The 25,223-nt window shown below is 44.3% G+C and overlaps 1 protein-coding gene across 1 annotated transcript in view; it reads right to left on the reverse strand.

The window, feature by feature from the left end:
• TPCN1 (two pore segment channel 1) overlaps nt 1-25,223 on the reverse strand; it is a 44,539-nt gene that overhangs the window by 11,567 nt on the left and 7,749 nt on the right. Inside the window, exons 2-20 of the mRNA XM_079957340.1 lie at nt 20,776-20,900; nt 20,191-20,367; nt 18,698-18,811; nt 16,338-16,468; nt 15,547-15,635; nt 13,879-13,913; nt 13,414-13,472; nt 12,733-12,832; nt 11,694-11,810; nt 10,022-10,146; nt 9,138-9,186; nt 8,454-8,517; nt 7,071-7,115; nt 5,917-5,973; nt 5,758-5,808; nt 4,269-4,341; nt 2,657-2,764; nt 1,782-1,853; nt 1,043-1,132 (exon numbers count right to left, since the gene is read on the reverse strand). Coding sequence (XP_079813466.1) covers nt 1,043-1,132; nt 1,782-1,853; nt 2,657-2,764; nt 4,269-4,341; nt 5,758-5,808; nt 5,917-5,973; nt 7,071-7,115; nt 8,454-8,517; nt 9,138-9,186; nt 10,022-10,146; nt 11,694-11,810; nt 12,733-12,832; nt 13,414-13,472; nt 13,879-13,913; nt 15,547-15,635; nt 16,338-16,468; nt 18,698-18,811; nt 20,191-20,367; nt 20,776-20,900 — 1,681 coding nt within the window. The remainder of the gene's footprint in view (nt 1-1,042; nt 1,133-1,781; nt 1,854-2,656; nt 2,765-4,268; nt 4,342-5,757; nt 5,809-5,916; nt 5,974-7,070; nt 7,116-8,453; nt 8,518-9,137; nt 9,187-10,021; nt 10,147-11,693; nt 11,811-12,732; nt 12,833-13,413; nt 13,473-13,878; nt 13,914-15,546; nt 15,636-16,337; nt 16,469-18,697; nt 18,812-20,190; nt 20,368-20,775; nt 20,901-25,223) is intronic.

Raw genomic sequence — 25,223 nt, forward strand, 5'->3', positions numbered from 1 at the left:
TCTTATCCATTTATTTATGAATCACGTTCCATGAAACATTTCAAAGCAATTTCACAAGACAATAAAAACTTATATAAAACAAGCACCTATATAAACACAATTGAAAAAACATTGTGCCACTTATGGGGGGACGACTCACATCTGATATAAATGCCCACTGGTATTTTTTTAAAAATCTCCATTTAGAAGGCTTGTTGAAAGAGGAAAGCCTTCTAAAGACAGAAAGAGACGGGGCCAGACTTATATGCAAAGGTAGGATGTTCCAAAGAATAGGTGCCACCACACTAAGGGCCCTGTTTATGACATCACACAAAATGGACCTCCTGATACGACGGTACCTGCAGGAGGCCCTCTCCAGTGTCTTCTGAATGTCAGGTAGTTGTTTATCTCTTTGACATCTGATGGGAGGGCCTTCCACAGGGCGGGTGCCACGACCGGGAAGGCCCTCTGCCTGGTTCCCTGTAACATTACTTCTTGCAGTGAGTGTCAAGGGCCAGTGTGCCTTCCGCAGTGGCTGGAAGCTGTTTAGTGAAGGTGCCAGGAGCACCTCAGTGGGGAGGGAATTCTACTGCTTAGGGGCTCCCACAGAGAAGGCCCTCTCCCAGGCCCTCCCCTGTGGGCCCTCCCCAAACTTCAGGGGCAGGTGGAACTACCAAGAGGGGTCCCCTCTGCATATCTTAACACTTGATAGGTTCTGCAGGGAAAGAGGTGGTCTCCAGATATTTGGGGCCCAAGTTTAGGGCTTTAAACACCAATGTGAGTATCTTGAATTGGGCCCAGAAACAAATGGGCAACTAATGATATTTTTATCACCCTTTTCCAAAAAGTGCTTAGGATGCTGTATAGAGTTCTTCCCATTCCACCCACCCATCTCTGCCCTGCCCAGCCCAGCCCACTTGAATCCTCAAAACAATCCTTCAAGATAAACAATGCAGAATTTGAACCTATCTCTCCCCACTTCCATTCAGACACATCTTAAAGGCTCCCAACTTTAAGGCGCAGTAAATATTTTCCAGACGGAAGGAAAATGCTGGGCACTCACTTGCAGCAATTTGGGAAGAGCTTTCCTGAGAAGAACTCCATGCCAATGATGGCGAAACAGTAATAGAAGATAAGCAATGTTAAACCTAGGCTAAAGGAGAAAAAAGCCAAGGTTAAGCGAAGCTAAAATCATGGGCAGCTAGGCTTTTCTGTTAGGGAGTTTATGGTGAACTAAGGAAATCTGCTCCTTTCCTATGCCTTCAGCAGAGAAGCCCAAGGACTCTAAAGCTCGACCGTGCAAGACATGGAAGGGATCCCAGGAGAAAAAGAGGGAGCCAACAAGAAAGGCTTCGGAGCCCTCTTGACCTAGAGCCACCTGCCATCAGAAGGGCCTGGTGAGTTTTTGTATGTTGACATTGTTTATTGTGGTCTTTAAGAACATAGGAAGAGCCAAAGGCCTATCTAGTCCGACTTCCTGTTCTCACATGGTCAACAAGACGCTCCAATCAGAAGCCTGAAAGTAAGACCCAAGTGCAGCAGAGGTGTTCACACCTGATTCGAGCAACTGGTATTCAGAGGCAGAAGATGGCCATCATGGCTAGTAGCCTATGATAGCATAATCCTCCACAAATCTTTTTTCAAGCTAATGTAAAGTTTGTGGCCATAACTACCTCTTGAGCACAGCCATCACGGCTAGTAGCCACCAATAGCCTTATCTTCCATGAATTTGTCTAGTCCTCTTTTAAAGCCATCCAAGTTGGTGGCCATCACTGTCTCCTGAGCCTTCCGCTCTCAGTTACCTGGCCATTCTGGGGAACAGCTCAAACATGGTATCCAAGACATTCCGGTAGCGTTTCTTCAGCTTAAACAGCCTGCAACAACAACAAAAAGGGAGTGGGCAGCAGCATGCATGAGTTGCAGAAGGATGCAATTGTTGCAATATAGAATTGTGGAGTCAGAATGCATCCATCTCAAGGGTCCTCTCTCCTGAAAAGCAGGAATCTCAGCTAAAGCATCCCTGACAGACGGCCACCCAACCTCTGCTTAAAAACCTCCAATGAAGGAGAATCCCAAGGGAAGCTGTTCTATTGTCAAACAGCTCTTACTGTCAGAAAGTTCTTCCTGATGTTTAGTCGGAATCCTCTTTCTTGCAACTTGAAGCCATCAATTCGAGTCCTACCCTCCAGAGCAGGAGAAATCAAGCTTGTTCCCTCTTCTATGTGACAGCCCTTGAGATATTTGAAGATGGCTATCCTATCTCCTCTCAGTCTCTTCTTTTCCAGGCAAAACATACCCAGCTCCTTCAACCGTTCCTCATAAGGCTTGGTTTCCAGAGCCTTGATCATCGTGGTTGCCCTCCTCTGCACACCGTCCCAGCATGTCAACATCCTCTTTAAATTGTGGTACCCAGAACTGGGACGCAATATGATTATTAACATTCTTTATTCTATACCACTTACATGCCAAAATGGCTTCTAAACCATTTGCAGGCAATAACGGCGTCCATACGCAATTAAAATGAACAATAATACAACTGCTCTCCCCTTTCTCCTGACCCCAGACTGGCCTCTCGGCATCCTGTCAGCCAAGGCCTTCATCAAACCTCAGTTAGGAACGAATCATTCCAGCTCTTTGGTTTGCCATTCCCTCTGTACAAATTCAACCAATTACTCGCCTCAATAACTGCAGAGGCCGCAGGACTACAATGAAGTAGAATGGCTCCATGTTTAACGCCAATGCCAGGAGGCCCAAGAATGCAAACAAGGTGACAGAAAAATCAAAGCTGGAAAAGAGAGAGGGGGAAAAGAAGAAACATCTTCAGGGATGAACTTGTAAGCCTGTGACCCTGGGGAGAACCTTTTTCAGTCCAGGAGCTGCATTCCCCTATAGGCAACACCCCCCACCCCCCGGGGCAACAGGGAGTTGGTGGGTGGGGCCGGAAGGAAAAATGGGTGCAGCAACTAATGTTTATGGACTCTATACGCCATTCAGGCAAGGAAGGAGCATTACCAGAGTTTGCAAACATTCTAGCCGGGCGAAAATGCTCAAGGAGGGTGCGAAGCAGGAGGTGTGATGGGTGGGGCTTGGGAGAGACTCTCGAGGGCCAAATAGAGAGACTCAAAGGGCCACATCCAGCCCCTCCCTCAGGCCTGAGGTTCCCTATCCCTGCTTTAGTCTCTGACGCATAAACTACATACAGTTTGTACCTTGGATCCCAAATCCCTTGCGAGTCGAATGTTTTGGCTCCCGAATGCCGCAAACCCGGAAGTGAGTGTTCCGATTTGCGAACGTTCTTTGGAAACTGAACATCCAAAGCGGGTTCTGCGGCTTCCGATTGGCTGCAGGAGCTTCCTGCAGCCAATCAGAAGCCGCACCTATGTTTCCAAATGTTTTGGAAGTTGAACGTATTCTGTTCGACTTCAGAGGTATGACTGCACCTAATATATGGGGCTTGACATTTGGATTCTCTATCCCCTCACATCGGCAAAAAAATTGATACTGGTACAATGGAAGGACAAAAATATAGCTCCCTTCAATCAATGGATAGATGACACAACAGCTCTTGCAGCCCATGAACGAATCACTTTCAGATGAAGATTATGCCTGGAAAAATGTAATGGTATTTGGAATTGTATTTGCCAAAACAGTTAGTTTATTCATCTACATATATAACTGTTTTGTAAACTTACATTTCTTAAGTTTATATTTTCGTAAACTTACATTTTATGTAAGTTATTTTGTTATTGCTGTTTTCCTCTGCTTTTTAAAATGTATTTTTATATATTCTCTTTTTTTCCCTTTCTCTATTCTTTTTTTTCAGGGACGCAGGTGGCGCTGTGGGTAAAAGCCTCAGCGCCTAGGGCTTGCCGATCGAAAGGTCGGCGGTTCGAATCCCTGCGGCGGGGTGCGCTCCCGTCGTTCGGTCCCAGCGCCTGCCAACCTAGCAGTTCGAAAGCACCCCTGGGTGCAAGTAGATAAATAGGGACCGCTTACTAGCGGGAAGGTAAACGGCGTTTCCGTGTGCGGCTCTGGCTCTGGCTCTGGCCAGAGCAGCGATGTCACGCTGGCCACGTGACCCGGAAGTGTCTCCGGACAGCGCTGGCCCCCGGCCTCTTGAGTGAGATGGGCGCACCAACCCCAGAGTCTGGCAAGACTGGCCCGTACGGGCAGGGGTACCTTTACCTTTACCTTATTCTTTTTTAAAAAAATTACTACAATAATCTCAATAAAATATAAAGTTTTTTAAAAAAAATAGTTTATGACACAGAATGACGATACACACTTACAGGTTCCAGCCAGACGACAGGTATTCAATAGGCCCCAATCCAGTGATCTTCAGTAGCACTTCAACCCCATAGACTGTGGACAAAAGAGAACATAATATCTTTCACATGCAGGCTGAAGATCAGATGTGACCTTTGGCATTAAATTCAACAACACACACCTTCACTGGCTCAGGAAAGCAACCCATGTCTGAGGGGAAAGTGGACCAGCAGCCAACATGGAAGAATCTGGAGCTCCTTTAATAGAGACCTCTATTAAAGCTCTTCTAGGACTCAGTGAAAGCAAAGAGCTGTCATTTAACATCCTCTCCCAAAGACTGATCTAGAAATGTTTTCTTACAACCTAGTTATCCTGCCTTTCAACCCACCTCCCCTCAGAAGAGGAGGGCATCAAGAATTGGGCCTCTAACAAGGACCTTCTAACATAGTGTAATAAATAATAATCATAATAATTTTATTTTATTTTATTTTTATCACACCCATCTAACCAGCTTCCCCAGCCACTTTGGGCGGCTTCCAGCACATACAAAAACACAAAAGCACTGTATAAGCAGGAAAACCCCTCCAATTGACCATAAGAAACTGCCTTATGCAGAGTCGAGTCCATCTAATTTGGTGCTGTCCACACTGACTGGCAGCAGCTCTCCAGAGTTTCGGGCGAAAGTCTTTTCCTAGTCCTTCCTGGAGATGCTGCACATTGAACTTGGGACCTTCTGCATGCAAAGCAGATGCTCTACCACTGAGCTGCAGCCCTTCCCCAGAGGAGCTTTGCTTGGAGAGTTTCAAGCAACAAACTGCATCTGTTGACCAACGCAGATACCGCCACTGAGACAACAGGCTTAAGAAGCTGGGTTGTTCCCCGAGTTGGCAAGGCTCATTTGAAAACAACAAGAAACTAAGCCTTTCACATAACTGGCCCAGTATCATGTGATGCTCTGCCAATAGAGATTCAGCAGATACCTCCCATGCAAACTTTTAAAGGTCTGCTGAACACTTTCTATTGTGAGCAATTAAGAATATATCTTTCCATAACAGTATCCACACTTACCTTCCCTCTGTGTTTCCAGGTACGGTTCACAGTCTAAAACTCTGTGTCCTAGCACCTTGTTTTTACTCCACAGCTTTTCCCGTGAAAACCCGCTCTTTAAAGCTGAATCAGAGCAAACAACTATCTGCAGAAAACCCCAATTATCATTGGTTGTGGTGCAGCTTTAAAGAGCTCGTTTTTGTGGGGAAAGCTCTGGGACAAAAAGAAAGGCGCTTTAGAGAGTGGGCCTTTGTGGGGCAAAAGGTTGTGTGGATTTTAACTTTTTTATAGGGTTTTTGTTCTACGGTTTTAAGCACAATTGTTGTAAACCACTCTGGGGTTGTTGTTTTTTAAATGAATACTGTTATATGCATATTTTAAATAAATGAATACAAATATCCCAACAAGCACAAATGTTTGGAAGGAGTATATTCAGAGATCATAACAGGGAGCACCGAGACTTACTTGTAAGGAAGACAATGTAACTCCAAGGGACATCTCGCGAGAAGATCCCATCTGAAAAAGCAGAGAGAGGGGGAGGGAAAATACCATATCAGATGGGGGCACTGAAACCTTGATAGGGAAGAGGGTCAGCAAACAGAAGAGAGCCGTGTTATTCCATACCTCGCAACATAAAGGTTTCTACTAGGATCCAGAGGCCGTTCACTGCCAACAGAGTATCTACAAAACGCAACAAAACCCCATCAGCCCATCTTTCAGACACAGAACAGAACATCCAAACACATGGATTCAGCTAAGATGTCACCTTTAGGTAGCTTCACACAGGAACCAAAATTTGGACTGGTTTTAAGCACTTTTAACCTAGCTTTTAAGCTTTATAAAAGCACTTCCAGTTCAGCTACTGATTGAGTGAGTGAGTAAGTGAGTGAATGAGTGAATGCGGAAATGGATAAAAGCCCCACATTCAAACAACTACTATCATCAGTGCAGGTAAAAAAAATAATAATAATTTTAATTTTTATCATCTACAAAGCTGTCTTATTTATTTTATAGTACAGGACATTGACTATTGCTTTCATTTCAGGGATCAATGATCTCGTTAGATAGGAAAATTAATGTTAAACTGCTGTTTTATGGGTTTTTAAAAGTCTAGAATGGATTAATCCATTTTGCATTACTTTCTATGGGAAAGCACGCCTTGATTTTGGAACACTTTGGTTTTGGAACAGACTTCTGGAACAGATTAAGTTTGAGAACCAAGGTACCACTGTATAGCAAAACAAGGCAGTCCCTACCCTCTAAGGCTTACAGTCGAAACAGCATGACACAAAAGGAAAGAGTGATGGGGAGGGAAGAGGTGCAGCAAACACCACCCTGAAATAATTTGACAATAGGTGGTTAATAAATTTTTTCGAACAAGCACGGTCAGGCAACAGTTCTTAAAAGATCTTCTACTGATCTTCTACTTGCTGAGCTGATTCTCACCAGCCCTGCTGAGCTCTGGAGCAGTAGTTCCCAAACTGTTTTCCTCCATGGGCCACTTGAAAAATTCTAAGGGCCTTGACAGATCCCTTTGTGATTTTTATCCCTGTCATAGCAATGGTAATGCACTGTGCTCGACGCTATATGATTTTCAATTGCATATTATTTCTTATATATTGTATTTTATTGCATTACCATTCCCACACTCCTTAGTGACATCTGAAGGACATAGTTCCACAAGCTACTGCAGGTTTAGGATATTTAATTTTCCTGGAGAACACCCTGTTTCTGGGCAGCTAATGGGGTGAAATTAAGAGAGTTTGCATCAGACTTACACATGGCATACTGGAAGGCCCGTGAATTCACAAGTATATTAATGCCTGTTGAAAGAAGGAACGTGTTAAGGGGAAAACATGTTTAGAATCCTGATTTCAGACCCTTCCTTCCCACTACGACTTTCCATACATACATAGGGTTTAAAAAACAACAACCTTAGTCTGCAGCACTGCTAAATCTATTGTACCTGCAAGCACTTCCCAAACTTGGGTCTCTAGCTGTTTTTGAACTACAATTCCCATCATCCCTGCCCACTGGTCCTGCCAGCTAGTGATGATGGGAATTGTAGTCCAAAATACAGCTGGAGATCCAAGTTTGGGAAAGCCTGTCATAAGCCATCTCAAGCTGAAGTGAACATTCAAAAGGGCTCAGAGCTTATCCTTAGGACATTTTGGGGCTGCATCCAGGAACCCACTAGACAGTGCAATCATACAAAGACTTGGGAGCTAGTTGCTGGGTAAGGAAAACACCTGTACTGAATCCATCTTGGTCCTGAATGGGGCAACTGTGGGACCGGCTACCGAGACCATATAACACCAGCCTTGTAAGACCTACATTGGCTCCCAGTATGTTTCCAAGCACAATTGAAAGTGTTGGTGCTCACCTTTAAAGCCCTAAATGGCCTCGGCCCAGTATACCTGAAGGAGCGTCCCCACTCCCACCGTTCAGCTCAGACATTGAGATCGAGAGCCTTTTGGCAGTTCCCTCACTGCAAGAAGCGACGTTACAGGGAACCAGCAGAGGGCCTTCTCGGTAGTGGCGCCTGCCCTGTGATACACCCTCCCATCAGAATGTCAAGGAAATAAACAACTATCTGACGTTTAGAAGACATCTGAAGGCAGCCCTGTTTAGGGAAGTTTTTAATGGCTGATATTTTAATGTATTTTTAATCTCTTGTTGGAAGCCCCCCAGAGTGGCTGGGGAAACCCAGCCTGATGGGTGGGGTGTAATAAATTATTATTATTATTTATTATTATTATTATTATTATTATTATTATTATTATTATTAATTATTATTATTATTATTATTATTATTATTAGCTTGAACTCACTCCTGCCAGTTCCTCTTCCCACGTAGGACGAGAAGGCAGCTCCTAAGAAGCCGTAGGGAGGGGGCCTTGTCTTTGGAAATTTCTTTATTTATTACATTTTTATCGCTCTGCATTTCCTCCAAGGTTCAAGGCGGCGTACGTACTTCTCCCCCTCCTCTTTTTTGTCCTCACAACAACCTTGTGAGGTAGGTTAGGCGGAGAGCGAGAGGCTAGGCCAAGGTCACCCATTTCAACATGGCTGATTGGGGGTTCGAGGCCCAGGTCCTAGTCCAAGACTCTAACCACGCTAGGGCCTCCAACTGCATCGGCTCTGAAACCCCAGGCCTTTACCTTTAAAAATAAGGAACGCTGTCCGTGGAAGATCATCAAACCAATGTTCCCGGTTCCTTTTAGCCTGGAAATGGAACAGCCCACAGAACAGCCTTTATTTAAGATTCCACACTGTAGCATTACTGGCAGTAACAAGAGCTAAAACAAAACTGCACAAGGAGTTTCCGCTATCTCCACCAACACAACTCTTCTTTGACAGTATATAAATCAATGCCCTCATCCTTCCCCTTTCCTAAGAATGGGCAAATCTGTCAATTTCTTTCTCTCTCGGTTCCTCATTTTTCAACTCTCCTCATTTCCACATCAGTCTGCTATGGGATTTTTTTTTAAAATCCTAGTGAAAATTAACCAGCAATTTGGTGTTAATTTCTCCTAAAATATATGTTTGCATGCGATTTTTGCCTCACGTAGACGTTTTTGCAAAGCAATTCCTTTTAATAGCATGCATTTTGTGTGCTATTTTCAGTGCCCACCTCACCCTGGTATATGCGTTTTTGTACACGTTTTACTCAGCACTGTGAAATTCAGAGAAGTGTGAATTTCAAAGGATGGCTGTGCTTCGATTTGCGTATGGTTTCAGGATGATCAATTACGGTAGGTTTCACCTTTAAATGAGAACTGCATAGAATGTCTCCCCCATCCTTAGCTACCCCACACCCACAAACAAACAACAACAATACTTACCTTCCATTTTAAACCAACAACTTCATAGAAATTGTACATATCCTTTAGACTGAAAGAGAAGATTGATCTCTATAAGAGTTGGATTTTACAATCAGGGCATCGCTCCTGTGAAATCACATTGCAGTACGTTTCCGAGCACAATTCAAAGTGTTGGTGCTGACCTTTAAAGCCCTAAATGGCCTTGGCCCTGTGTACCTAAAGGAGCATCTCCACCCCCATCATCCAGCCTGGACAAAGATCCAGCACCTACGGCCTTCTGCCAATTCGCTCACTGAGAGAGGTGAAAATACAGGAAACCAGGCAGAGGGCCTTCTTAGTAGCAGCACCCACCCTGTAGAACACCCTTCCAATTGTTGTTGTTTATCTGAAACAGATAAACAACTATGTGACTTTAAGAAGACATCTGAAGGCAGCCCCGTACAGGGAAGTTTTTAATGTTTGAGGTTTTATTGTGTTTTTAATATTTTGTTGGGAGCTGCCTAGCGTGGCTTGGGCAACCCAGTTAGATGGGTATTATTATTATTATTATTATTATTATTATTATTATTAATTCACTAAGTTATCCAGTCCAAAGACCTGAGAGTTCTCGGCTGAAGCTCCCTCAAGTTTTCATTAAGACTTTGCAAAAGCCAGGTTCTACCCTACCTCAATGAAAGCTTCTACTGTGTAATCGCATAGGCCATCTGCATATTAACATTACTGCTCAGAAACCTGAACTCGTTGCCGATTTGCCACCAGGCCAAGTAAAGCTTAGTTGAACACCATCCTTTGTTTCAGAATTAGGGGTGTTTGATGCTCTTTTAATTCTTCATGGCATCCATTTCTGTTAACTCCCACCCCTTTGCCCCACCCCTACCACCCAACACAAATAGAGGGGTCCCCACCTGACTAAAGGGGTATTGCTTTGATTCAGTGCTTTGAAGGTAAGGTAACGGTCTCGAGCGCTCATCCGAGGTTTATAAAACCGCATCAGCCCATCAAACTGCTTGAAGGAGATTCCAGAGGGTCTCTAGAAGGGAGAAAAAGGGTTTCCCTAAGTGAGTTGCCCACAGAAACTTCTCAATCTGCCTTCCTTTTACACCCAGGAAAAGAAACTGGAGGATAATATGTGCAAAGCAATATGCCCTCCGTGTTCAGAATCAGGTCGGGCGAGCGGTTGCAAGGAGCAGGTCAGCCAGGACTCGCACATCTTCAGTGAAGTTAACTCTTTATTCAAATAAACAAGGCAGCTCAGGGAGCTAGGCCTATTGAGCGCAGCAAACCTTCCCAGTGGCTCTTGCCCCAATGAGGCAGTTGCCTTCCCAGTGCTCCCAAAGTCTCCTCCTCCCCCAGTTCCTTCCCAAGCAATCTGAGGCTCATTCCTCTAGCCTGTCTTTGCTCCACCCTCTTCATACCTCTTCTGGTTCTGGGAGACCAGGGAAGAGGGAAGCTGGTTGCAGCAGGAGGGGGAGACTCCCTGGCTTCTCCAGCAGCCTTCCTCATCTCTGCCTCTTGGCCTCCCTCCTCTCCAGCCTCCTCTTCTGCCTCTGATTCTGGATTGCTCTCTGCCCCAGACTCTTCCTGCTCACTAAACCCTGTTGCCTCTTCAGCTTCCGACACCTCCTCCTCCTCCGAGTCTGCTCCCTCTGCTCCTTCTGACCACTCATCGTTGTCCTACCACCAATCCCCTGGCTCTGAGTCTTCTTTCCCCAGCTGGTTCTTCCCATCATTCCACAGCATCCAACCAGTCAGAGACACCAAGATAGAAAGGCACACACCTAAACACTCTGCTCACGGAGGATTGCGTGTGCAATTGAGACCAACGATAAAATACACTGTTTATCAAACATCCCAGATCTAAATACGTAGTTCCTTGTGCTACCTTACCGTAATGACACTGTGCATATATCAATGATACTGATTTCTTGTAATTGCCTATCAGACTGATCTGTTACGCTTACTGTTTGAATGCTTATAAAAGCTAAATAAATAAGTCCTCTTTCTCTCTTTTTTAAGTATAAATGAAGCAGAACATTATCAGACGCTCAACAGAAGTGCACATGAAGAAACCAAATCTAGCAAGAAATCCAATGGCTGTTTGTATATTTTGGCAACACAACTGATATGCCAGTTACAACAGTTTTTCTATCAACAGCACATTCACCTGCATGTTTTCTAATAAGGTTTTCTTTTTTCATTTGCTGCACAATGTGACAACCTTTTATGTTTTCAAAGGCCAGGATTTTAATGCAGATTTTTCCGTGATGGATTAAAAAACATTTTTGTAGGAATCTTGGCTGTAATGACACTTTTAAAAACTGCTCTGATTTTATCATTTATTGACTGTTTTTATTGATTATATTGCCTTGATGTCAGCCATATCAGTCAATGAGCATCAACTATATATTGAGATCCATTATCACCTTGGAGCTTCAGATTCACTGAAAGCACCAGATTCCTGGAACACTCAAAGCTTATAAGAGCAGTGGTACTTAGCAAGAGTGCTGACTGCCACAGACAAAGAATGGCTACCTCGTTCACATGCACACGCGTGCAAACATGCAGAGAGCCACATACCTGTTTGCTGACAAGCAGTTGGTAGGCGTGTTGTATGGCTGTGCGCTTGTGAAGCAGCAGTGATCTGAACTTCTTCTTTTCAATATCATTGAAAGTATCAAACACAACGGCGAGTAGCTAAACAAAGGGGGGGGAGGAGAAGTCTAACTACAGTCTGCAACTGGCAGCTGTCAAGTTCTACACAGCACCAGAATGTGAAGGAAAGAGCACCCTAAGAAGGAACTTTTCCCCATTATTCAGCAACGAGCCATTGATCAACGGAACAGGAAGCACTTTGAGCAGGGTGGATAGAAATCAATGTGGTTTTTTAAAAAAAAAATCAAATCAGGCAATTGGTTGGCTGAAGAATATTTGAAGGGGAATCTCCCAGAGAAGCCCCATGATGGAAAGCCACCGTTATCCCAGGAAGGAAGGAAGGAAGGAAAGCATGCTGGATTCTGAGGGCACCTGGTAAATCATAACAGTTCAAAAATAAGCAGTGTCTGATGACAGACTTTGCTGGAATATTTGCATGAAATAAAAAGTATCAAAAAATGAGGAAATGAGCCCTATCCATAAAACAAAAATCCAGGAGTAGCAAATGGCAAAGCGTTGGCACCATACAAGGCCTGCAAATTCATTACAGCATAACCCCTAGTTCGCAAAAGCATTGGCCAAACAAAGTATGCTCATCTTTATGATGCTACAAAATGCCCTTATTTTCACTTCTGCAGATGAACACAGCTCCCCCTTTGGAAGTTGCAGCTATTCCAAAGATCAAAGGCTGCCCCCAACTTTTGCAGTTAAGCACCAAGATATCACGGCAAGTCTGAAAAGAACAGTTGTTCTAAAGGAGGTGTGGTGAGCTTTTGGCCCTCCAGAAGTTGCTGAACTACAACACCCATCATGCCTGACCATTAACCATTCTTGGTGTGGGGGGAGGCACAGATGGGAATTGTAGTTCAGCAACATGTGATGGGCCAAAATGTCCCTCACCCCTGTTCTAAAGAGAGTGGCCAACTGGAAGCTCAACGGTGATGGACAAAGAAGTTGGACTTACCAAATTCATAATGAAGTACAGCTCAATGGAAAGATACACAATAAAAAAGACACAGGACCAGGAGCTTCTGGCATAAGAGGGCATCATCACATCTGGGAAACTGAAACCCAAAAGAGAGATCATCTAGTTTATTCAGAATAAGTCATGGAAGGTGTAGCTTGTTCCTTCACAGAGCTACAATTCCCAGCACGCTTAACAAACAACCCCTTTCGTTTAGAGAGCAGGCAAGTAAGAGGTGACAAGACAGACGTTTGTTAAGATTATACACAGCATGAAGAAAGTGGGAAGAAAAAGGGTTTTCTACCTCTCTCATAATGTTAGAACTCGTGGACTCCCAATGAAATTGAGCATTGGAAGATTCAGGTTGGATAAAAGAAAGGACTTATTTTGATGGAGCTTATTCCGAAGCATGCGTGACTTGGGAATCGTTTGCTGGGAGATTCACGGCAGTGGAAAGTTAAACTATGGAACTCATTGCCACAGGAGATACTGATAGTCACCGACTTGGATGGCTTTAAAAGAATGTTCAGCTCCCAGGATTCTAATGTTCAGCTCCCAGGATTCTAATGTTCAGCTCCCAGGATTCTTTTTTTTGGGGGGGGGGGGCGAGCCGCAACTGTTAGTCATGTGCTTTAAATAACATGTGACTTAAGAAACATTTCTCGAGCTCAAGCAACTTACTTCGCTGTAGTCAGTAGAACAAAAAGATTCACAAGGCTGTTCTCTAAGGTGCTGAAATACTGCAGAAGAAGAACATCTATGAGATGACGGAACTACTACTGATTGTTGTCGCACAACATGTCCTGAATCATAAAACAACACATTGCTTCCAAGGGCTCCCTTAGAGGCTGTGTTTATAATAATCCCCATGGCGTTTGTTTCCAATACAAACTGCAGGGAAGTCCCCTACAAAAATGCAAGAGCAACAGCGAGAGCTTCCTTCCCTAATTAGAAGACCCTCTGGCCGCAAAAGGGACAGCTGCTGCCACTTAGTTTCAGGCAGGATGGCAACCCTGCCCTTCCCCATCCACGGAGGCCGCAGCCAAGAGTTGCAGACAGTTGCCAATTGACGCGCGCCCGTCATGCTTTGCAAAGGACCCCCAAAGATCAAACCTTCAAGAGCCCATGAATTGATGCTTTACTTACAGGATCAGACTTGTTAGGAGAGAACAAATAAAAGCCTAGGGAGAAAGGGGGAGAAGAGAGAGAGAGGGGGGGGAAAATAAGCATCAAAATGATAAAGGCATAAATGGGACATTCAACCAGCTGGCAAGTAGAAGCAATGTTGCACCATCATTTTAACGAGTCTCATCTAGCTGGCCTGCGTTAAGTTTATTTTGACACCTTGTTAGCGGTGCCACCCACCAGGGGTGGCCCGGGTTGGTTCTGGCCCACAATAGGAGAGTCCTTGCCAATCAGCACACATTTTGTGGAATCTATTTCCCATGCAGGCCTACGACAGGGTTCCTTGGCCTGTGGAAATGCCCTTCTCTCTCAGGGAGGTGCCCTGTCTCCTGTGGGATGTGATCCATGAGAGGCAGCCAAGTACAACATTCCTTGTAATGCTAGAGAAGACATGCGAGGGAATGTTTGGTCCAGCCAGTTGAAACTTCCTGTTCCTCCTGGCTGGAGCATCCTTCCTTTTACATGTGATAGAAGGTGGGTGTGACCTAACCTGTCCAGGTAACAAAAGGACGAGTCACACAGCACACCTCTCTCTTTTTGACTTCCTTCTTCGTTTGACCAGCTTCTAGCTAGGACTGCTCTGCTAGCTCTCAGCTAGCAGAAGCACTGGGGTTATTCCCCCATATGAGGTAGATATATACATATTTGTAACTAAGTCTGCCTTCAGGGATCCAACTGTGAACTGATGTGAGTAAACTTCTTTAACTGACTTTGAATAAGATTGTCGCATCTCTATTCTTTTAAGAGGGATTCAAGGGAACTTACCAGGAACATACAATTCAATCTGAGACAGACTGAATAGTGAGCGGCTCACACGAGCCTGGAACCAGTTATCTGCTGTGCATGTAAAAAGGGGGATGTAACTATGCTACATAAAGGAACTTGCTAGTGCAAGTTAGGAAGGATATTAATAAACAATACATCCTCTCCTGCCATCCTGAACATTCCCACATCTCCATCATTACTAACCTTCAGGAGGAATTTGAAAACACACCTGTTTACCCATGCGTTTGGTGGCTCAAGAATACCGCCGCTGGCCACCCTGAAATCGTTGGATGGAAGCCTGCTTTTAACTGTACAGTGGTACCTCGGGTTACATACGCTTCAGGTTACATACGCTTCAGGTTACAGACTCCGCTAACCCAGAAATAGTGCTTCAGGTTAAGAACTTTGCTTCAGGATGAGAACAGAAATCATGCTCTGGCGGTGCAGCGGCAGCAGGAGGCCCCATTAGCTAAAGTGGTGCTTCAGGTTAAGAACAGTTTCAGGTTAAGAACAGACCTCTGGAACGAATTAAGTACTTAACCCGAGGTACCACTGTAATTGCTTTTAGAATATTTTTATCTGAAACTGATTTTAGATGCTTTTAAAGGTAATGGTTTTTAGACTGTTTAACTGTTCTAGAATGTTTTTTTTAAAAAAGCAACACTTATCTGTTTGCTGACCTGAGCTCCTTAGCTTCAGCCTCTTACACCATATTCTGTCCCCATCCCCAAACCTGTTTTCACCTTGGCAAAGACGCTATTTGCTTGGCAGCCTGTGCCTCTCTGACACAGTGCTGCCTTCTTTGCTGAAAGCATCTGCGAGGGCGAAACTGCTCATGAACAGATAACTCTTAAAGGTACACACCAAGGATAGCAAAGATGACCATGAAGAAAAGCAGCAGCAGGAGGATGTCAATGAACGGAGGAAGAGACTGGAAAATCTGCCGTAGGTTCCTGAAATGAAAGTTGAACCAGGAGTTGTCTCAAAGGAAAACGTTCTTCCTTAATATTCCTTCCCAATGCTTGCACGACAAGGGCAGCCAGTGGGGTGCCTCCAGATGTGGTTGGACTCTGACACTCATCAACCCAAGTCCGCACAGCAAATAGACAGGGATAGTGGGAGTTGTACTTCAACAATGTCTGCAAGACCCCTGGTTTTTCCCTTTGCGCCTCAACATAGCCCCACCCTTATTTCAGACATCGTGAAATATTGGTACATCGCAATTTTTAGCTGGTGATATATTGTGAAGATGAAAACCAGATTATGGGAAGACCGGGAGAAAAACCAGAAAAATGTGGGGGGGGGAGGTTCCCCCCCATTCTTTTTCCAAAGCCGTTTTTCCCCAGAAAAAGGGGGGGGGGGTTTGGAATATTCAAACTATATCAAACTGATATTTTTTTTCAGTTTTTCTGGGGAAAAAGGCATTGGGGGGGGGACAGAAAAAAAACAGGGAGAAACCTGTCCCCGTCCCCCAATTTTTCCAGTTTTTTCCCAGGCCTTCCCATCTCTATGCCCAACCCTAGCTGTCAACGTTTCCCTTTTTTTAAGGGAAATTTCCTTATTCCGAATAGGATTCCTCGCAAGAAAAGGGAAAAGTTGACAGCTATGGCCAGGAGTGCTACACAGAGTTCAATGGAGGCCGGCCAGCCCATTACCTTCTGACAGCTCCACAGTAACGGCAGTCCACCAGAAAGATGCATCGCAAGGCTCTCGTGATCCTGACATGGGATGTCTGACGCACCAACACTACAATTGCCTCTATAAACTGCAGCAGCAGAACACAGCTCTGCAAGGAAACAAGACAAGAGATGGTGGCAATAAAATTTATTACCTGCCCTTCACAAGCAGGTCCCATGCTAGGCTATAACAAGTCAAAGTTCAGCGGGGGGGAGGAAGGTTTAAACAAATTAGTACCACAGGAATAGGGTGGGTTCTGAAAACACACATATAACCTAGAACGTCTACAGAGTAAAAGTCTACAGCATAAAAAATTATAACATAAAATTTTTGAATTACAATGCATTAACGTAACTGGAGCGAAGCTTCTTAGCTGCCAGAGAAAATTTGGCTACCAGATGCAAAATTTGTGGATATTTATCAGCGAAGAGGTCAACTATCACTTCCTGGTGGAATCGGTCTGAGAACCAATTAAGAATAGGAGATTTAAAAAATTCTCTGGGCACATCAACAAATAGTGTGTGATATTCTCAACCTGATTACACTCATAAATGCATTTCCGTTCCATAGGAGGTATTCCAAGGTTTCTCTCCTCTAAGTACACTGAAGGCATCTGTTGAAACCTACCATATTTTTTGCTCTATCAGACTCACTTTTTCCCTCCTAAAAATAAGGGGAAATGTGTGTGCGTCTTATGGAGCGAATGCAGGCTGTGCAGCTATCGCTGAAGCCAGAACAGCAAGAGGGATTGCTGCACAAAGCCTCTTCAACAACATTTGATTCAGAATATTTTTTTTCTTGTTTTCCTCCTCTAAAAACTAGCTGCGTCTTATGGTTGGGTGCGTCTTGTCGAGCGAAAAATACGGTAAGTCCAACAAAGACCCTACTCAGGGGTGCCCAAACTTTTTCAAAAGAGGGCCAGAATTGATGAGGTGAACATGCCTGAGGGCCAACCAAAGTAGTTGAGCTTTTTTTACAATTTTACCCCAAAGTTTTTTAGGACATATACTGCTGCAGGGACCAACATAATTGCGGAAAGGTCAGTGTCTCCAGGTTCGATCCCTGGCATTGTGGAGAGACTCCATATCTGAAAACCTGGAGAGCAGCTGCCAGCCAGTGTAGACAACATCTGAGCTATGTGGACCAATGGTCTGCCTCAGTATAAGTTCCTCTGATCCAGTAATAAACAAAGTCAGAGAAAAAAGTAGCATCTATTGAAAATAATTGGCCAAAAGTAAGGTTGCAATTGTTTGGGAGGGTTGGTATGCACAATAACAAAGAGTCCCTAAAGATGACAGTAAAAGGCTGGACCTAAAACTGATAATCGTAATCAGAAACCACCTTTTGCTCTGCAGAGTAACCCATCAACGTCAGTAGGAACAGAAAGAGCTGCAGGTGCAAATGGCTAGTTCAGATAAGCCAAGATTCAGAAGGACGGGGCATGGGACATCTTGCCAACACACACACCCCTCCCCAAATTGCCAAACCACATGGCTCAGAAGCAACTAACAGTTCCAGGCTACAGGAACGGTATTCCTATCAAGATACAACAAGCTCCCGCTAGCTGCACTTTCCAGAAACAGTTGAAGACATTTTTTGTTCCAACAGGCTTTTCAAGCTGAATAAATGGGTCTTTACCACTGTTGGGGTTTTAGTCTTGTTTTAAAGGTATTTCTTATTCTCATGTTTAACTGATACAGTGGTCCCTTGGTTCTCAAACTTAATCCGTTCCAGAAGTCTGTTCCAAAACCAAAGCATTCCAAAACCAAGGCACGCTTTCCCATAGAAAGTAATGCAAAACAGATTAATCCGTTCCAGACTTTTAAAAACAATTCCTAAAACAGCCATTTAACATGAATTTTACTTTCTAACGGGACCACTGACCCATAAAATGAGAGCAATAAACAATGTACTGCAGTCACACAATCAATCAGTAGCTCAGCTGGGTTCCACACAGTCACAGAAACCAAACAAAAAAGCCACAAAAATAAAAACGCAAAATAAATAGCAAAAACAGACAGACCTCAGCGAAACACTCAAAACGGAAGCGTGGCACTCAAAACGGAGCACATTCAGCTTACGAAAAAAGTTTGCAAACCGGAACACTTACTTCCAGGTTTGCAATGTTTGGGTTCCAAGTTGTCTGAGTACCAAGGCATTTGGGAACCAAGGTACAACTGTACTGGTTTAGAAGGCAATACATTGTTTAAATTGAAAGAGTGGGTGGGGAAGAGTGGGAATTGCTTTTGAGTAAAAAAATAATAATGTTCCAGAGTGTTGCACTCTGATTCCTGCAACAGCACAGATCAGGTAGGCAATAAGGTTACCAGCAGTCTACCTTGACCATGGTCCTTTTGTGTCGAATGTAGGTGTGAAGGCCCAGCCATCTCATCTTCATTGAGAGCTCAAACACCACGACAGTCAGGGCAAGCAGCTCCAAGGTTGCGTGGATCTGTAACCAGGCAGGCAAAGAACAACAACATCAGTTCAACAAGCTGGCTTTGTTGTTTCACCAATTTAAAATTTTTAAAACCTAGTGCTCAAGTAGAAATTCATCATTCTGCAGAAATCTGTTCTTCTTCCCCACCCCCACCACCAGAGCCGGAAAACATGGATATATTTTAGCAATATGAATTATCCTTTCCATTTTTAGAAGACCAAACTACAGTGGTACCTTGGGTTAAGTACTTAACTCGTTCCAGAGGTCCGTTCTTAACCTGAAACTGTTCTTAACCAGAAGCACACACTTTAGCTAATGGGGCCTCCCGCTGCTGCCGTGCCACCGCTGCACGATTTCTGTTCTCATCCTGAAGCAAAGTTCTTAACCTGAACCACTATTTCTGGGTTAGCGGAGTCTGTAACCTGAAGCGTATGTAACCTGAAGCGTATGTAACCTGCGGTACCACTGTATATGCAATGTTAAATGCAACCCTATATACCTGAAGGAGCATCTCTACTCCCATCATTCAGCCCACACACTGAGGTCCAGCTCCGAGGGCCTTCTGGAGGTTCCCTCACTGTGAGAAGTGAAGTTACAGGGAACCAGGCAGAGGGCCTTCTTGGTAGTGGCACCCACCCTGTGGAACGCCCTCCCATCAGATATCAAGGAAACAACTACATAGCTTTCCAAAGACATCTGAAAGCAGCCCTGCACTGGGAAGCTTTTAATGTTTGATGTATTACTGTGTTTTTATATTATGCTGGGAGCCACACAGAGTGGCTGGGGCAACCCAGTCAGGTGAGTGGGGTATCGTTGTTGTTAAATGTTGTCCTGCATTTAACACGCCAATTTTTATTATTATTATTCAAACAGCAGCTGTTGGCAGGTGGGAGGCTGATAATAATTAGAAAGGAGGTGAGTCGGCCACAGAGGATGGGCTCCTAGGGTCACCCTGGAGAAGGTGTGCAGGAAGAACACCAAGAAGGAGTTGTTCTCTATGCTCCGGAGCTAAATATTTGGGAACACTGGGAGCACAAGGCCCTTTAGTTACACTGTACCCCTGTATATCACCCAAATTTTACGAATAAACCTGGTTTGAAGATGCAGACAGAGCAGACTCAGCTATACAGCTGCAAATAAAAACATTTTAAGTGTGTTGTAAATTGCAGTACACAAATGTGACACTAGATGGCAACGGTGAGTTATGGCAAATTCAATATATTTTTCAAAATGTGGGGGTTTTTTAAAGCATTTTCACAACGTATTTTTAATGTGTCTAGATTCCACCAGCGGCTGCATTGGCCCGTCAATTGCATTGCATAGCCAATCTTCAATGTCCTGCCCACGTCCACTAAAGCCCTTCCCCTCCGCCTGATTCTTAAGATACTTACATAGATGCCGAGGCGAAGCATAGGGACCGCAGGCGCCTCACAGAGGGAGAGCATCAGGAGCATCAGTGCTGTGGTCAGTTCCATTAGGTAGAAGGGATGGTTGTGTACAAAGAGGTAGGCAGAGAGTGCTTTGGCATCCTTGGGGTGCGTGAAGAATTTGTCGTTGTTTTCTCCTTCCTGATTTAGGTTTTAATCAACAAAATACACACACACATAAATACGCTAGAGACAGCAAGCCCAATGTAGTATGTAAGTCAGCGGTTCCCAAAACCTTTCTTCCACATGGACCACATGAGGGTCTTGGCAGACCACTTTGTGAGGTGAACAAAAAAAAAAACTTTTCTCCTTATCTGATAACGGTACAACTTGTAGGCAGCCCATGAAGATGAACATTGGAAGATAAAAGAAAATACTTCCTTTATGTATAAAACATGCTCAAATGTATGCTCGAAATGTAAAGGAAAAGAAGGCACCTTTGATCATAGGTGGTGGAATTGTAAGGTGGAATTCAGTTTGTCAGCCATACACCTTCTTAATTTACACCCTCTCCTTTCTCTGCCAGCTAATGCAAAGAAAAGGGCCCACCTGGAGGTAAATTGCCGACTCCTGGTAGTTCATTTCCCAATTTTGTCCTCCACAGCTCCGTCGAGGGTGGCAGTCCCCAGCGGCTGGGCTGGACATGTCACTGACCAAGTCATAGTTGCCTCCATCTGGGTCAAAGGGGGTAGAGAGAGGGAAAAGGTCTCTTTATTGTCATGCTTTAAGCCTAATAGGGCTTAAATGGCCTCGGCCCAATATACCTGAAGGAGCATCTCCACCCCCATCATTCAGCCTGGACACTGAGGTCCAGCGCCGAGGGCCTTCTGGCGGTTCCCTCACGGCGAGAAGCCAAGTTACAGGGAACCAGGCAGAGGGCCTTCTCGGTCATGGCACCCTCCCTGTGGAACGCCCTACTGTCCAGTGTCAAGGAGATAAACAAATATTTTACTTTTAGAAGACATCTGATGGCAGCCATGTATAGGGAAGTTTTTAATGTTTTGAGGCTTTATTGTGGTTTTATAATTTAATGGAAGCCGCCCAGAGTGGTTGGGGAAACCCAGTCAGATGGGCAGCAAGCAAGCAAGCAAATTATTATTATTAGGTGGAATTGCCAATCTTCATTTACTCACTTTTTATAAAGGCATCCACAATGACACCAGCCTGCATCCTTGAACAATGACAATGCAGCTTGCTAGACAGGGTGGAGGAAATGGTGTGTGTGTGTGTGTGTGTGTGTGTGTAAACCAGCCTAATGAACAAAGGTGAAATTTACACTCGTTCTTCTGCCCACTTTTGCCTCTGGCCACATCCACCCCACACACAAAAAAATCATTTCCCACCCCCGAGCTAAAGCCTTGCAAAGTTTGTGGAACACAGAGAGAAAAGCTGCGAGGAAAGGCGGAATGATCCGTCGCACAGATGGCAACGCTGCCTTCACGCCCCTGTGACTTATCCCAAGAGGTCTATCCAAGCCAGCTGTCTCGCTTACGCCAGGCCTATGGAATGATAGTTGAGGGATGCAAGCATCCCCATTCATCTGAGCGTTGGAAGCTGTTCTGGCAGGCCTCTAGATAGGAACAGCTTCCATATGCCGTCATAAAAAAGGAAGGGAAAAGCAAATGTTTACTAACTCACGATGTTCAGCTGGCTAACAGGCTGAACAAACCCCTGCCTTTGAGATTCAAACAAAACGTTACACGCACTGTTCCCAATTTAGGTCTCGGCGCCTAGCCACGTAGACCGTGCAATAAATCCGAATACTAAAATAAAATAAACTGTCCATATGATGGAGCACGAGATGGAGTAATCGGTGGAGGACAAAGACAAAATTATCATGTCACTGGGCACTGCTTCTTTATCAGTCCCTGCACAGAAACCTCCAGCCTTTTCCAATTGTGTTTTGAGACTTTCAGATACCTCATGGCTCCCAGTTAAGACTACTGCATTTTATTAATAGGCAAAACAATCTTTGATCAGCTTAGGTATTTCATAACACTACTTGATGTTATGTTCCGGAGGTCCGTACTTAACCTGAAACTGTTCTTAACCTGAAGCACCACTTTAGCTAATGGGGCCTCCTGCTGTTGCCGCGCCGCCGGAGCACAATTTCTGTTCTCATCCTGAAGCAAAGTTCTTAACCTGAAGCAATATCTCTGGGTTAGCGGAGTCTGTAACCTGAAGCGTATGTAACCTGAAGCATATGTAACCCGAGGTACCACTGTACATGCAAACAGATGGGGAGTACTTGTAGCTCGCTGTCGGAATTTGGCGGCCAAAGTAAGCAGGAATTCTTCAAACCTATGCAGAAACGATTGCCAAAGAGAAAATACAATAGTTCCTGCTTTCCAAATGCAATCGATTCTGTCCAGCATACACATTCTCTCTCTCTCTCTCTCTCTCTCTCTCTCTCTCTCTCTCTCCACCCTGTACTAAATGGGCCAAACTTGGGCGGGTCTGTCAAAGAGAGATCATGCAACAGGCTTGCTTGTCTCTGGCACTGCAGAGTCAGGATTTCTTCTTCTGAACACACACAGAGGAAAGACAAGATGACAGAAGCAGATCGACCTGTTTGAAAGCGGTTGTTTGGCTGACAGAACCACAACACAGAGATTTATTTTGGAAAACTCCCGTGGCATCTTTCAGGATTTAAACTTTCAGGGAGGCAGACACCAAAAAGGTAGCTACAGATATAGATATTTTTAAACAGTTTGCATCTCTTGAGGCATTAATCCAAGACCTCCCAGTTTTTCGCTCTGTCCTAAATTCATGTGGTCTAAACCACTGAGCCTCTGGGGCTTGCCGATCAGAAGGTCAGCGGTTCAAATCCCTGTGACGGGATAAGCTCCCGTTGCTCAGTCCCAGCTCCTGCCAACCTAGCAGTTTGAAAGCACGTCAAACTGCAAGTAGATAAATAGGTACCACTCCGGCGGGAAGGTAAACAGTGTTTCTGTGCACAGCTCTGGTTCGCCAGAAGCAGCTTAGTCATGCTGGCCACATGACCCGGAAAAACTGTGTGCGGACAAACGCCAGCTCCCTCGGCCTGTAAAGCGAGATAAGCGCCGCAACCCGAGTCATATGTGACTGGACTTAACTGTCAGGGGTCCTTTACCTTTACCTTTTAAATTCATGAAGATGCTGGTGTTGTTTATATGGAATTCCCAGCTCATTTACTCAATCAAACACCACTCTGAAGATCTATCCCAGCTACAACGGTACACTTCCAAGGCACATCTTTCTGTGGGGATGTTTGCAATTACAGTGGTACCTTGGTTCTCAAACTTAATCTGTTCCAGAAGTCTGTTCCAAAACCGAAGCATTCCAAAACCAAGGCGCGCTTTCCCATAGAAAGTAATGCAAAATGGATTAATCTGTTCCAGACAAACAACCCCTAAAACAGCAATTTAACATGAATTTTACTATCTAACGAGACCAGTGATCCATAAAATGAAAACAATAAACAATGTACTGCAGTCACACAATCAATCAATCAGTAGCTGAACTGGTTTGTCACAAAAACAAAACAAAAAAGAGCCACAAAAACAAAAATGCAAAATAAATAGCAAAGACAGACAGACCTCAGAGTAACACTCAAAACGGAGCATGTTCGGCTTCCAAAAAAAGTTCGCAAACCGGAACACTTACTTCCAGGTTTCCAGTGTTTGAGTTCAAAGTTGTTTGAGTGCCAAGGCATTTGAGAACCAAGGTACCACTGTGCAGACAACAAATCTATTTTTATTTCATTTATTGTCGGCCTAGTTTAAATTCTAGCACAGCAAGCCACTTAAGACTCTACTCACCCACTTCTTGAAAAGGTGAAAACTCCCTGGTGATTCAGCACATGTGTTGCGTTTATAAGACTATGAAGTAAGACTATAATATACTGTACAAAGCGAATGCGTGAAAGAAAGCCCTTCTCCACACAGGAACTCAAAATGCTTTTTCCATGCAGCCTGAGCAGAAGCAGTGAAGAACGTTATCGTTAATTGTTGTAGCTTGTCTTCATTTACCCCACCTCACTGCCCTGCTCGCAGTTGTGAAGAATATCCCTACATTATGAATGGTCTGTGTCACCATTAAGAAAAAATGAGGTTAGAATAATAGGCCAATAGATAGGTGGACAGGATAAACTAGCTTTTCTTCTTTGAGTTTCCAAAGTTCTAACCTAGCTCAAGTCTACCATCTAAACTAGCCAGATATTTAACTGCAAATCAATCACAGTCAATCATTTGAAAATAAGACTTTAGAGCTGTCTTGCCCACCCCCCAGTGGCAACCAAACATAACCTTGGTTTCAGGAGCCATTTGGTGCCTTAGCTTATATATCTGAGTTTCTAACACTGGTATGACTAGATAGGCTGTTGCTTTCATACAACAGACCAAAATCCATATTCAGCTGTCCTTGAGAACTTTATCCAGAATACATGGGAAAGGATCCTTGCATGCAGAGGCAGCATAACTTGGGCACTTTCAAAACACTATACTTCAGTGCATTCCATTGCTATAGTTGAAAAAGAAAAGGAATTTCCCCTTTTCTGTCTTGCACTGAGGGATGGGCGGGTAGAAATGTTAATATACGACTGCTATCGTTAAACTGCTCCGTGTTGTGGGAACAGGTGGTTGTGAGGCGATAAAAGGTTTTCAAAGCACTAGGAGACATTCAAACTGCAGTTCTGAGATGACAACGGGTTTTGTTTTTTTAACTGCGTCTGGCTGCTTTTCGCTCGTCGACGCTGACTCGGAACATTTGACGCACAGAGCGGAACAACGGCTGGAAAACAAACAGAGATTAGATTTTCATGGCCTCCAAGGGAACACATCCGTTTGGCAAGGTTTGATTGCCATGTTTCTGCTTCTTGTCAGTTTTCAGGGCATTTTGGATTTTTTTAAAAAAGAGAAAAACGATGGGTTTGGCCAGCATGAAAGCAAAACACGGGCCTGCTGGATTTAGTTGCCTTAGTCACTCGGGCGCTCGTAAGAAACTCCTTTGCCCAAGGA

This window comes from Podarcis cretensis, assembly GCF_951804945.1.
Source record: "Podarcis cretensis genome assembly, chromosome: 16".
In the NCBI taxonomy this organism is placed as follows: domain Eukaryota; kingdom Metazoa; phylum Chordata; class Lepidosauria; order Squamata; family Lacertidae; genus Podarcis; species Podarcis cretensis.